Source organism: Poecilia reticulata, chromosome 19 (genome assembly GCF_904066995.2).
Source record: "Poecilia reticulata chromosome 19, P_reticulata-male-v2, whole genome shotgun sequence".
Classification (NCBI taxonomy): Eukaryota; Metazoa; Chordata; class Actinopteri; order Cyprinodontiformes; family Poeciliidae; genus Poecilia; species Poecilia reticulata.
Window position 1 is genome coordinate 7,220,818 of NC_088848.1, and position 12,292 is coordinate 7,233,109.

At 43.1% G+C, this 12,292-nt stretch overlaps 1 protein-coding gene across 16 annotated transcripts in view; it reads right to left on the minus strand.

Annotated features, from left to right (window-relative positions):
* tcf7l2 (transcription factor 7 like 2) overlaps positions 1-12,292 on the minus strand; it is a 107,189-nt gene that overhangs the window by 54,746 nt on the left and 40,151 nt on the right. For 6 of the 16 annotated variants that reach the window (XM_081600977.1, XM_081600974.1, XM_081600971.1 and 3 more), the window contains one exon: positions 7,208-7,267. The exons of the other annotated variants lie outside the window; for them this stretch is intronic. In XM_081600977.1, the coding sequence (XP_081457103.1) occupies positions 7,208-7,267 (60 nt within the window). The remainder of the gene's footprint in view (positions 1-7,207; positions 7,268-12,292) is intronic. 16 annotated transcript variants of the gene reach the window in all.

The following is a 12,292-nucleotide window of genomic DNA, read 5'->3' on the forward strand; positions in this document are numbered from 1 at the left end:
TCGGCTCTCATTATAACTTCATTTACAACTTCTTTTAAGTCAGTTAGCTGCAGGAGGACAAAACCAAGACTACTTCATAAGGGCATTGATGTTTTTGAATGAGTGAATGTAAGGCTGGAGCACGGCAACAACAAGGGTGAGCCTCTTTCTTCTGACAAAAGCACAAAGAGACGGAGGCGCGAGATGGCACCAAGGCAAGTAAATTGCACCAACAAAACAAAAAAAAGAGGGAAGTCATGCTTCAACAGAGTGGGAGGTGGTCTCTCCCTCTCTCTCCCTTCTATCTTGCTGGTTATTCCACACTTTTTCCAGAGAAAGGATAAAAAAAATGCCATGGATTCCAGTGAATGCCAGTGAGACTCAAGCGAGCTATTCATGCCGCCAGTTGATTTAGGCATGCCTCGCTACACACCAATCAGCCCCAGCCCCGGCCTCGCCAGCCAGCCAGCCACTCACTCACTCACTCACTCACTCACTCGCTCACTCGTCTGCCACTCTATCGCAAGATGGAGACAGCGCCAAAAAGTTCCAATTAAAATATCCGTTTGTGAAGTCTGCACAGGAAAAAAAAAAAAAGGAATGGCGTAGGAGAAAACACAACAAAAGCTGCCAAAATTCTGCGGACAAGCCTCATACTTAGGAGCTGCTTCTGTCTGCACTAACTAAATAAGTAAGAGGAAAGTGTGTGGATGTAAGACAGGGCGCCTTGTTATGGAGAAACGGGGCATGTTTCAGATGGAAAGGCGACGCCATTCCCCTTCAAAAAAAAACTTTATCGGCTGGGTCGATAAAGTGCGCGCGCCGATTCATCGCCTGGCCGTCGTTTAATGAGCCGGAGAGGAGGAGGAGGAAGTGCGGCGTCCACAGAATCCCGCCGCTGTCTCTCTTCTTTTCTTCAAATCTCACAAGCGGCTGTCACGCAGCCGGTCTGGCCGTGCTGTTTATCTCACTCCAGGAGGATGTTAACAAGACAAATGAATGAATAAAATACACAAATAATGTGTTTAGGTAATGTTAATAATGCATGAAATGGAAGCTGCTTTGTGACAGTCGTGCTGCATTCAGGATTCCTTATCCCCCGAAGTTTGATGACAGGCTTGTTTATTCCCTTTCTTGGCGGCAGATTTCCCAGGCGATGCGTGGCCGTAGATGCGGGCGTCTATGGCACATTTTGCTGATGAGGGAAGTTAAGAAAAAAAACACAGTGCTCTGACAAATTTAGACTTTTCTAGGCTCATATGCTGTCACTGCTGAGCCATTCTCCAGCATGAACCTTCATCTCTACAGTCGTGCTTTTCCTTGTTTTGTTTCATGACTGATTCCACTTTTCTGTCCCTATTCAATACATTGCTTATAAAAATCTAAAACTGAATTTGCCCCTTCAGCCCCTTTACACTTACACCCTTTAGTAAAATCCAGTCCAGTCCAGCCATCCATCTCCATCCATCCATTTTCTTTACACCCTTGTCCCTTAGTGGGGTCGGGAGGGTTGCTGGTGCCCATCTCCAGCTAACGTTCCGGGCGAGAGGAAGGTTCACCCTGGACAGGTCGCCAGTCTGTCGCAGGGCAACACAGAGACAGACAGGACAAACAACCACACACACACGTAGGGGCAATTTGGAGAGGCCAATTAACCTGACAGTCATGATTTTGGACTGTGGGAGGAAACCGGAGTACCCGGAGAAAACCCACACATGCACAGGAAGAACATGCAAACTACATGCAGAAAAACCCGGGCCAGGAATCGAACCCAGAACCTTCTTGCTGCAAGGCAACAGCTCTACCAACTGCGCCACTGTGCAGCCCGCCATCCATCTCAAAAAGTGTATTATTTAAAAACAGTAGGTCTGTGAAGGTTTTCCTAGAGATCATCACTAAGACCAAAGAACATGGTGGTGAAGAACTTTCAGACAAATTACAGCTGTATGATGTGAGGGAAACAAAAAAATTCAACATGGTTTTCCAGTGATCATAATTTCTAAATGAGAAGAAGGAAAAGAAAAAACCTGAGACACGGTTGGAGGTTCACCGTCCAGCAAGGCTCCGACCTCAAACCGAGTCAGAGCTGCAATGGCTGCAACAATCATGTGTTGGGGTGGTCCAGTCAAAGTCTTCTTGACCTAAATCCAATTGAGAATCTGTAGCAAGACTTGAAGATTGATGCTAACAGATTCTTTTGCAATGCCTTGTATTTATAAAAAAGCCGGCTTAACAATAACACTGAGGCATGTGTGCACCTGCAGTGGTACGCGAGAAAAGTCAAGGAAGTGTCCCAAAAAACAAAACAGGAGGAGGGGAAAGTCGCTCCAAGAAACTGTCTGGGTTAGAAAACAAGGATCATATCCAATTCCTTTCTTGGACCAACACTTGAAATAAGAAACAGTCCAAGCACTCTGGACTGCACAGACTACTGAGACGACAACACAAACGTCAAAAACACAGTCAACCAAATCCAGGTAAAGTTCAGAAAAGTCTTTGCTTATATACTAAAGAGGGAAATCAAATAAACCGGGAAGCTGCAGCCGTTCCCGACTTCTCCAAACCGACAAACTGTTTGGAATACACAAGGACGGCGCTTAACGACTCAGAAAGCAGACACCCCATGTTTACCCCCACAAACTCCAAAGAAAAGACCCTGTCTTATCATCAGGCTGGTGGGGACAGAAAACCTGAATTCGAGGCGGCTTAAGTGCTCTCTGGAATCACTCAGCATTCCTCTCCCTTCCCGGTCCGGTCTGTAGAGCAGAAATTTGACTGCGACGGCGTATCCATCCATAACAGTAAATTGTCCTTTGGGGAATTTTGGCGGGGCTCCGTGTTTTCCCTCCCATCTTTTTACCCCGCTGTAGTCCCAGCGTGCTCTTCCAGTTCCAAAAAGCTGTCTCCGTCACTCTCAATCACAAGCAGCTTGTCCGTATGCAAAAAACAGACGCTTTTCCAAAGGCTTCAGTCAGAGGTAGCCACGAAGAAGCGCACGGATCTGAAACTTGCAAAGGAAGAGGTCTGCTACTTGTCTGGCCTGGGCTTCATGTGAGTCGTTTAACTGACTAATAACGTAGTGCATGGGAAAGGTTAGTCGGGAATAATTTTTAGGGGTCTGGAACATTTATAGTTGCCAAATTCCATACTTTTCCAAAGTCAAATCTCCAGGGTCCCATGTGCTTGTTAAAGGAAGATAGGGAGGGAAGAAGGAAAGCAGGAAGGAACAGACTTTATACTTCCAATTTAAAATGTTCAGGTCAAGACTTGGCATTTCCCACGCAGGAGATAAGGCGAGTTTTGCCAAGAAAGCTGGGAAGTGTTTCTTAAATTGATTATTAAAAGATAGTTTTACTTAAATTGAATACTAAATCGGGACAGTTAAAGTGTTTAATAATGCGCTTCAAGTTTCCAGATTTCCTGGAAGGATATGCTAAATTATTAAAGGGCCTAACTGCTACCAGCTACTCACAAACTGATATTTGGCATTAAGGTATAAAGAAGATTTTCCCTCTGACATCTCCTTTTACTGAGATGTCAGATTCGGTCTGCCACATTGTGCTGCACCCTGCAGGTCAGCTGGCTGAGGAAGGCTGTTCAACTTTTCACCCACCTGAAAGAAAAACACTGATTTCCAGTCAGCATTTAATTAAAGCCATCTGAAGTCTACAGATGGAGAGCTATGGATGTTGACATTAAGTAGCTGATTGCTGGGTGGCGGCCAGAGCAGATAGCCCTACTAACTAAGCAGCAAATATCAGCTGCATGCAACATATTTTTAATTAAGTCTATATTAAAATTAAAATAAATAAATGTTTGGATTATATTTTGTAAACTATACTGTTTGCAACAGTATAAATAACAGTTTTTCTCTTATGAATAAAAATAAAGTTCTATCATGTTCTACATTTTTGTTTAGAATTTTTACTGAAGGTCATCCTTCTTGTGTTATTTCCTATTGCTTATTTCAAACAGTGGCTGCAAACTTCTCTTATTCGCAGTGAAAGCTGTTCAACAGCAAACACGGACCTGTGAACTAATTTGAAATCCTTTGTTTGACTCAATAAAGCAGACTGGATTCAATGCATCTACGGCCCGAAACACGCGGAACACCAATGTACGAATCTGCAGCCAGAAACTCCCTAAAACCCTCGGAGCACAGCTGGAGAATCAGTTCAACCTGTTCCCTCCCGAACTTCCTGGAAAAAAAAAAAAAAAGGCAGATTTTTTCTGATGAGTAACAGGGAGGGTTAGTCACTCGAACGGGACAGAAAAAAAAAAAAAAAACGGCTTTGACAAACAGCAGGATTTTAAATTCGCTCCGCAACTTCCAGCTGGAATCTCCTCCTTCTGCTACGTAATTCCCCTCCTCTTTGTGGCTCCACCTCAACCTCCCACCCCCTCATCCCTTTACATGCTACAGCTGGGAAGAAAAAGGGGTGTGGGAGGGGGAAATGAGGTCAAGGATCATCTTACTCCTTATACTCTAACCTCCCTCCTCTCTCCCTCACTCAAAACTTCATTCCATCACTGCAGCTCCCCCCCAGTTTTACCCCACCCTTTCCCGTGCCCTTGGCCCGGTGCTAATTGGTAAATCTGTTGAACCATGCCATCTCCAACAATGAGGCACCTGGAGCTCTGTCAAAACAAGTTCCCCTGCGCAAACGGCCTCCGAGCTGCACAGTCTGCTGTCGCCCTGCAGAATGCAGATCAAGCCGTCCGGGGGAATTTGTCAGAGATGAGCACGCTCTGACAGTCGACGGTGGGAGTGGTTCGCTAGGAATAAAGATTAATCATCAGCAGTGTATCTGACTCTTGATCCTGGTTCTTTGTGCAAGACAGCAATTAGAAAAATCTTACTAAGACCGATGGGTTTTCTTTTTTTTTGTTTTGTTTGTTTGTTTTCAAAGCCTCCACAGGTCAGCCCTCTTTGTTAAAAGGGAAACATCATCGTCTCGCTTCACCCTGACAAGCCGTCATCCAAGACTCGAGTCACACCTTAGGCTCAAGGACGCTGCGTCCACACCGGCGCAGACAAAGGTGTGTTTGTAAGACACACACACATACACATACACACACATGCCGAAAGACAGACCGGCGCACCCAAAGTTGATCTTGCCAGACCTTGTCAAACAAGTTTTAGCAGAGACGGAGGGAGGGAACCGAGGCATCAAGTCGACACGAGGAAAAGATTGTTTTTTTCTGTCTATCAAACGTGATTTACCGTCTTTCTTGACTGGCTTTTCTTTCATTTATTTAGTGTTATTTACAGGCGACAAAGGCCCCGGGAGAGTGTGCATAATCAACAAGCAATTGATTAGTCAAACAATTGCAGTGAGCCCTCCAGAAGGCCGCAGTGGCCTCAGAGGAGATTAAGCCTCCTCTCTTCTGGGTTTTGGTAATGCCCGGCCTATTTCTGGCTTCACAGTGCCTGACTGAGGCGAATCCAAACAAGGCTTACTGAAGTCCCTCAGCATGTCAGCGCGGCGGCACTAAAAACAACAGCTAACCTTACCTTGGGGCCCCGCTTTTTGATTACTTTGAGGGGTTTTAAATAGATGCAGGAAAAACAGGAACCAGAGAGGGACATTCAGAGTCCAACACGGTTATCTGGACTCTAAATCTTCAACCAGTGAATGTAAACACTCCAGTTTACTGCGTCTTTGTGAGGAAAACTCCGTTAGCCAGTTTGTGTGAGGATACAGGGCCGTTTTTGAAAAAAAAAAAAAAAAAAAATCAGGTTTTTGTAAAAAGCTTTGTCCTATAAAAGGATGTCAATAAGAAACAGTTAAGACATGATAGAAACCAAACAAAGACAAAAACAGTTTGTTTTCCACCTGCTGTCACATTACAGCCACAGACTTCAGCGCATTCCACTGGGATTTTACGAGACAGACCAACAAAAGCTGGTGCATGAATCAAGTAATCACATGATAAATGAAATAAGCTTGATAATTACTATTTCCATGATTGTTTTTCTCATGTCTCTGTTTCTACCACAGACCGGATGACAAAGGACAAGCCCCTTTTTTGAAGGACAATTTTATTTGCAGACTTCAGAATCTGTTTTATTTATTGCTTCAGCTGTTTGTTTGTTTTTTTTTATATTTATTTTGTGGATTTAAAATGTCTTCCACTTATAGTGTTAAGCATTCACTAGAAATTAAAGTTTAATAATATCTGGCAGGGTTTACTGCATTACTGTCCCGTCATTATACCAATTATATCATCATCATTATTTCCATTTCATTGCTTGAAAATGTTCTCAACACAACAATATCGTTTGTTGCAATAACTTCTGGGATAATTTATTGCCCAGTGAAATTTGTGACCATGACAGGCCACGTTGTGTATTAAAGTCAATGGGATGTATCGTTAACTTTTTGGAAAAAAGTCAAGGCTTTACAGATTCACCGTTCACTGTAAGGACAGCTCTCGGGTCCAATGAGGTCAAGTTCAATCAGATTGGACAGAGAGCATCTTGAAACAGATTTTCAACCTGATTTAGATCTGGACTTTGACTGGGCCACACTAACATAAGTATATGCTTTGATCTACACCATCTCATAGCAACTTTGGCTAATCGTCCGCTCAAGTCTCCAGTCTTCTGCAGTCTGTGTTCCTTCGTAATGATGTTTGTTCACTAATGTTCTCTGGAAAAACAACCGAGGCCTTCTCAGAACAGATTCAATTACACACAGCTGAGCACGTTTAGTGTCTTATTTGGTCCAATTGTTTCCACCGGTTCTTATTTTAAGGTATCAAAGTGAAAGGGGCAAAATAAAACTATGACGCACTTTTTTGTGTGTTGGTCTAAAAAAATCCCAATTAAATTCAATGAAGTTATGTGACAAAAAGTGGAAAAGTTCAAATGGTAAAAAAAATACCTTTGAAAGGCCAAATAAAGCAAGAAAATGCCTAAACATCCAACAAAACATTAATACAGTTATATACATTAATAAATGCATTATCAGCACCATTCATCATACATTTGAGTTCTGATTTCACATAATAAGGCATTGCAGACATTCAGTAGCATATAAACAGCAAATCAGCAGCAATGAATGATTATGATTGTCATTATCACGATTTAAGGTTTTTTTTTTCATTCACTACTTTTGCCATTTTAAATAATCAATAAATAATCAGTTGGTAATTTGAGTGCATAATCAGTCAAATGAAAAAAAAAAAAAAAGCATATTATTTTTGGAATTCAAAGGTCTCTCACCAAATGAAATTGGTGAAGGCTCAGATCTGACTGTCCGGGGAATTCCCAGCAGAAGGGCCCCTGAAAGGCAAAGATGGACGTTCCCAAGTCACACAATTATATCAGCTCTCCATCTCTCCTTTTTATTTCTCTCTCAATCTCTTTCTCTCTCACACACACACACACACACACACACACACACGCACACACACACACACACACACACACACACACGCAAACACACATACACACAGGCGCACACACACAGCTCTGCATACAACCACAGCAGAAGGTTTTATGCAAAAAGAAACATGTTCGCATTGGGAAAAAAAAAAAAAAAGCTGCATCCCCTGGCTGTTTTACTAATTTAAGCTACCACCTCGCCCATGCTGGCTCAGCTCTCGATGGGCTCCGTTAGAACTGGTTTTACACAGGGAAAACGGGAGTGTGCTGGCTCTCAACTGGTTTTACAGTTGCCTGGTTGTTAAAACAACGCTGCGCTTTGCTTAAACACTTCACCTCCTCGCTGTGAACAAGGATGCCTCAGCTGCACTAGCTGGTCAGATTCTGCCTCAGTGGCACAAGTTATAATGTCAGAGCTTCTTTAATCCCAATTGCATGATGACTTTTCACATACCAATTCAGAACATGCATAAAAGAAATAGATATTTCAATTTAGCAGAGGGATATCTGAGCTTTAACTGTCCTGTAGCTAAAAGCAAAAGATGAAATTACAAACAAATGACAGGGGACAGAAGAGGAGGAAAAGAAGGTTGAGACTGAAAACAAAAGAAGGGATAAACTAGTGAAAGTCAAACAACATGCAAAGGGAAGCAACGGGGCTTTTTAGTTTACTGAAGGGCTCTGGTACCCAACAGCTACTGTGCACTCAGATCACTGGGTTTTCCTTCTACTCGTGTTGACCCTCAGGCCAGCGAGATAGCTCCTCATAAAAGCTAGTCAGTAAACACTGCAGTTTACTGGCGCAGCGCGCGCAAGCGAGCAAATATCCATTATGCCGTTAAAGTGTGTCCAACACAGACTCCCACATGCCCTCCCCTCAGCAAGGGTTAGCTTAAGTTCATGGGGGGTTATTTAGCAGTCAGCAAGGAGAAACAACAACAATAAAACTACAACTCCTCACACAAATTAACTTTGGGACATGGCATGGAGAAACTACAGGCTAACACACAAGGCTTGCGTCCGGCTCTTCGCGCTACGATCCGATTTTTCCCAGACATACGGACTCCGACTCGACTGTCCATCACAGGACCACCGGACTCGTGAGATTGAGCATTCAGGTATGTTCCGGAAATCCCACCGGAATTAAAAGTTGCTCAAGCAAGATCACTTTTTCCTTTTTTTTGTATTTCTGAGCTCCTATCAGGGGCAAGTTCACTGCTCTTTAGGCTAGCAATAGGTTTTAGTTTGTCTCACTTCCTGTCTCAGAACAGGACCTGCGGTCAACTTGCCACGCACTTTCGACCAAAACAGACCCCAAGTCTTTCTTGGTTGGGCAGTCGGAGATGCAGTTGAAGTAAATCTTTATCTCTGAAGCCTAAAAAAGGGCGTTTTCACACCTGATAATCTGGTAGACAACTAAGGAGCACCATCAGATATTAGCAATTTGTCTTTTCTCTTTGGCAGATGAGCCATTTTTCCCGCTAATCCTAGACTTGCCATTTGTTTTGGTTGTATTTACCCAGAATGCCCTGCGTTATTGTTAACTTTCTGCTTTTTGAGTAGTTTCCAGTCCGCTTGGCAATATATACATTCGAACAGCACCAGAGTTTACTTCAACTGAACCCTAGAGCTATCTTAAAACACATGCATGCCACATTTTTCCAATTCTTATTTGTAAACAAAGTGGGAACACATTATTTTCCTCCCATTCACCATAATGCAACACTTTGGTCTGTTCTGTCATATACAGTAAATGGGTTGGCGACAAAATGTAAAAAATATAAACAGTACGGATACTATCTGTCGAGCATTTTAGAATATCCTAAGATGCTCTTTAAAGTCAAAGGAGAAGAAAAAAAAAACAATCTGCAGTCGGTTGTTGTGGGATTGCTGCAAAGTGAGCCAACACTGAGCGGATTGTCTGTGGGAACGAGCCGCTATCCAGACTACTGGACAGATACAATGACCGAGGTGCTCTCATTCTCATTGTCACGGTTCCCGGGGCTGACGGCACGTCTCGTCCAGGCCGATGACGCAAGCGTGGCCCTCTCCAACAAGCGCCCGAAGCCGGAGGAGGCAACAACGCCAAAACAAAATGGTCGATAAGAATAAAAATGTTATATAAAATGCGCACACACACAAAAAAAAACCTCTATCATCACGTAATCCTGCATGCTAAGAGTATTTCTGGTTTCAAAATTGGAGACAACCGTAAATAAATGCGTGGGATGTGAGGCTTCTTGTGCAGCAGGGGATGGATGGAGGGATGCATGCACAAACAGAAGACAAAAAAGGAGGGAGGTGGTTATTTGGACGAAGGCTTAAAATGCAGCAGGAAAGAACAGCTAAAAGGTCAGCCGAAGTTAGGGACAGAAAGAGCCTCTAAGGTAAAGACGGCGGAGTCGGGACGGTGCGTGGGTGGCGCCTGTTGACCATGGGGGTCGCTCATTAACAACAGCGAAGGCTGGGCCTCCCAGAGTCCCTTGCAATTGTCTGGCCAGCCCAGGTGTATGGGGTATTCAGACCACAGGAAGCCCCCCTTTTCATCCCCTGCTACTCAAGGATGGATAGAGAAGTGGTCCCAGAAGGTGAATGTGATCCTGCCTGTTTTTTTTCCTTTTTTTTCCCCTCCCAGAGTCGGAGTTCTTTGACCCGCTACAGGAATCCACAGTCATTGTGATGAGTCTATTCTGAATGTTTAACCAGGACGCTGCTCTGTTTTTCAGCCTCTCTCTCCTGCACTGCAAGAAAACACAAAATCTCACCAAGGATTTCTTGTCTTGTTTCCTGTGCAAATATCTTATTTCGCTTGAGAAAAAACTAGCTTATAAGTGACTTTTTAGCAAGATATAGAAGCTTGTTTTAAGTAAATAATACCTTAACAGTAATTTAGAAAAGAAGTATTTCCACTGTTATATTACTTTACAATTAACAAGACATTTTTCCCATCATTTCCCCAAGTGAAATGATCTACTAGAGGAAGGAATCATTTACATAAAACAAGCTCCTTTATCTTGCTGAAAAGTTACTTGTAAGTTAGTATACTTGGAAGGAGACACACACAAGACCAAAAACACTTGGTAAGATTTTGTGTTTTTGCAGTGTGCACGCATTCCTCAGGAAAACAGGTTTGTCTGAATGGAAATAAAGTGAAGGTTGTCGAGGCTCAGGCGGGAGGTCCGGCACACCGTAAAAACGAACGGATTCCATCACTTCCTCCATACTAATTACGATACCCTTCGAGCAAATGCCCTCCCTCTCTCCCTCTCTCTCTTCATCCCTCCAAAGCCTATGCTTCACTACCTCTGACACACACGCACACAATGACACACACAGTAAGGTGCAGTTGGGAAATGGTTAACACTCCAGCCGTCCCCTGCTGCCAGTGAAAGCCCACAAAACAATGGAGACATTGTTTGGCCAGGGCTAGACTCTAGACTCCAAGGCTGTGCGTGTGTGTGCGCGCGCGCGTGTGTGTGTAGGAGAGAGAGAAATCAGTGTGTATCCTCTTAAAGCAGGGGATGTCTTTCCCTCTCAAAGCTTAAGATACGAATTAAGTTGCTTTCATACCTTTTCTTTAAGCTAAGACAGGATCTAAAAATTCAAACCAACTTTGATCACATGACTGAGACGAGATCCTCCTTCACCTCCACCTCCACCTCCACCCTCCTGCCCCCCAGTCACATGACATCACCAACACAAGCCTGGACTCCTGCTGAGGCTGCCGCTGTGTTATTGTTGATGATATCAACACACGCAGCCCAAGTTGGTAGATTTACTAAACACTCTGATTTGGCTCATTGTCTCACTGAGTTCATGCTATACAGACTCACCTCCCTGCAAAAGTATTCACACCGTCTTGGACTTTTCCGCATTCTGAACTGCAGAATAATGTCCTTTATTATGATTTCATGTGATAGAACAGCATTACATGCCTTTGTCTTCAGGCCTTTCTGTCTGCATAAATCTAGCTGTTTTGTTTCTGGCCTCACAGGTTTATTACAGCATGGTGTCTGCATGTCTCAGCAAACCAAATTTAAGACTTTTAAAGACCTTTTTTAATGCCCTCTTGAATGAAATTTAAGACAAAAAAAATATATAAATGCACGAGATGTTTGAGAGATCCTGCTGTAACACAATCAAGCAAAGCAAAAACAGAAATTTCTGGGATGTGTTTGTGGCCCTTGGCAGCGGCTCTTCTCTACAGCCTTAACCCTGACAGTGCCAAACTTAACAAAACATTTATTTTTATTTTGCACCAAGTCCCGTATGGCACGGCAACAGTGGCGAAAGTGAACATTGTCCAGCCAAATGGAGATAAATTTGGCGCAAAAAAGAGGTAGCTAGCTACTATCAATAGCTTCAACCACATCAAGCCACAGAAAATGTCTGATAAAATGTAATACCCGTGATAAATGTATTTAAGGTCAACATACGTTTTTAAAATAAATTTAAGACACTTCAAGCTCTTAATTTTAGTTTTTAAGGATGCGCAGACGCCCTGTAGAGAAACGGCATCATGAACACCATGAACACATCAAGTAGGTTCAGGGATGAAGTTGTTGAGAAGCAGAATTAGATTCTAGAACAATATCCTAATCTTGGATCCTCTCATTGAGCCGTGGATGCTCCAAAAGTAAAATTCAGGCCAACGCCGGTAGAAATACTGCCAATATTATATCATACAAAGTATATTTCCCTACTCTTTCAAATGACCACAACTCTGGCATTATTCTTTACTTCAGCTAAACATACCCACAATCCGCACAGGATCATTATCAGTATTTTCCCCAAAAAACACCACAATGACATTTGTTATTTATACTCTCCACAAATCTGGCAAGATGAACCATTGTTGGAAATAGTAGCAGATGGTGGTGGCAGCATCGTCTTTTGCAGAGATAGCCTAACCTTAAGCAACCA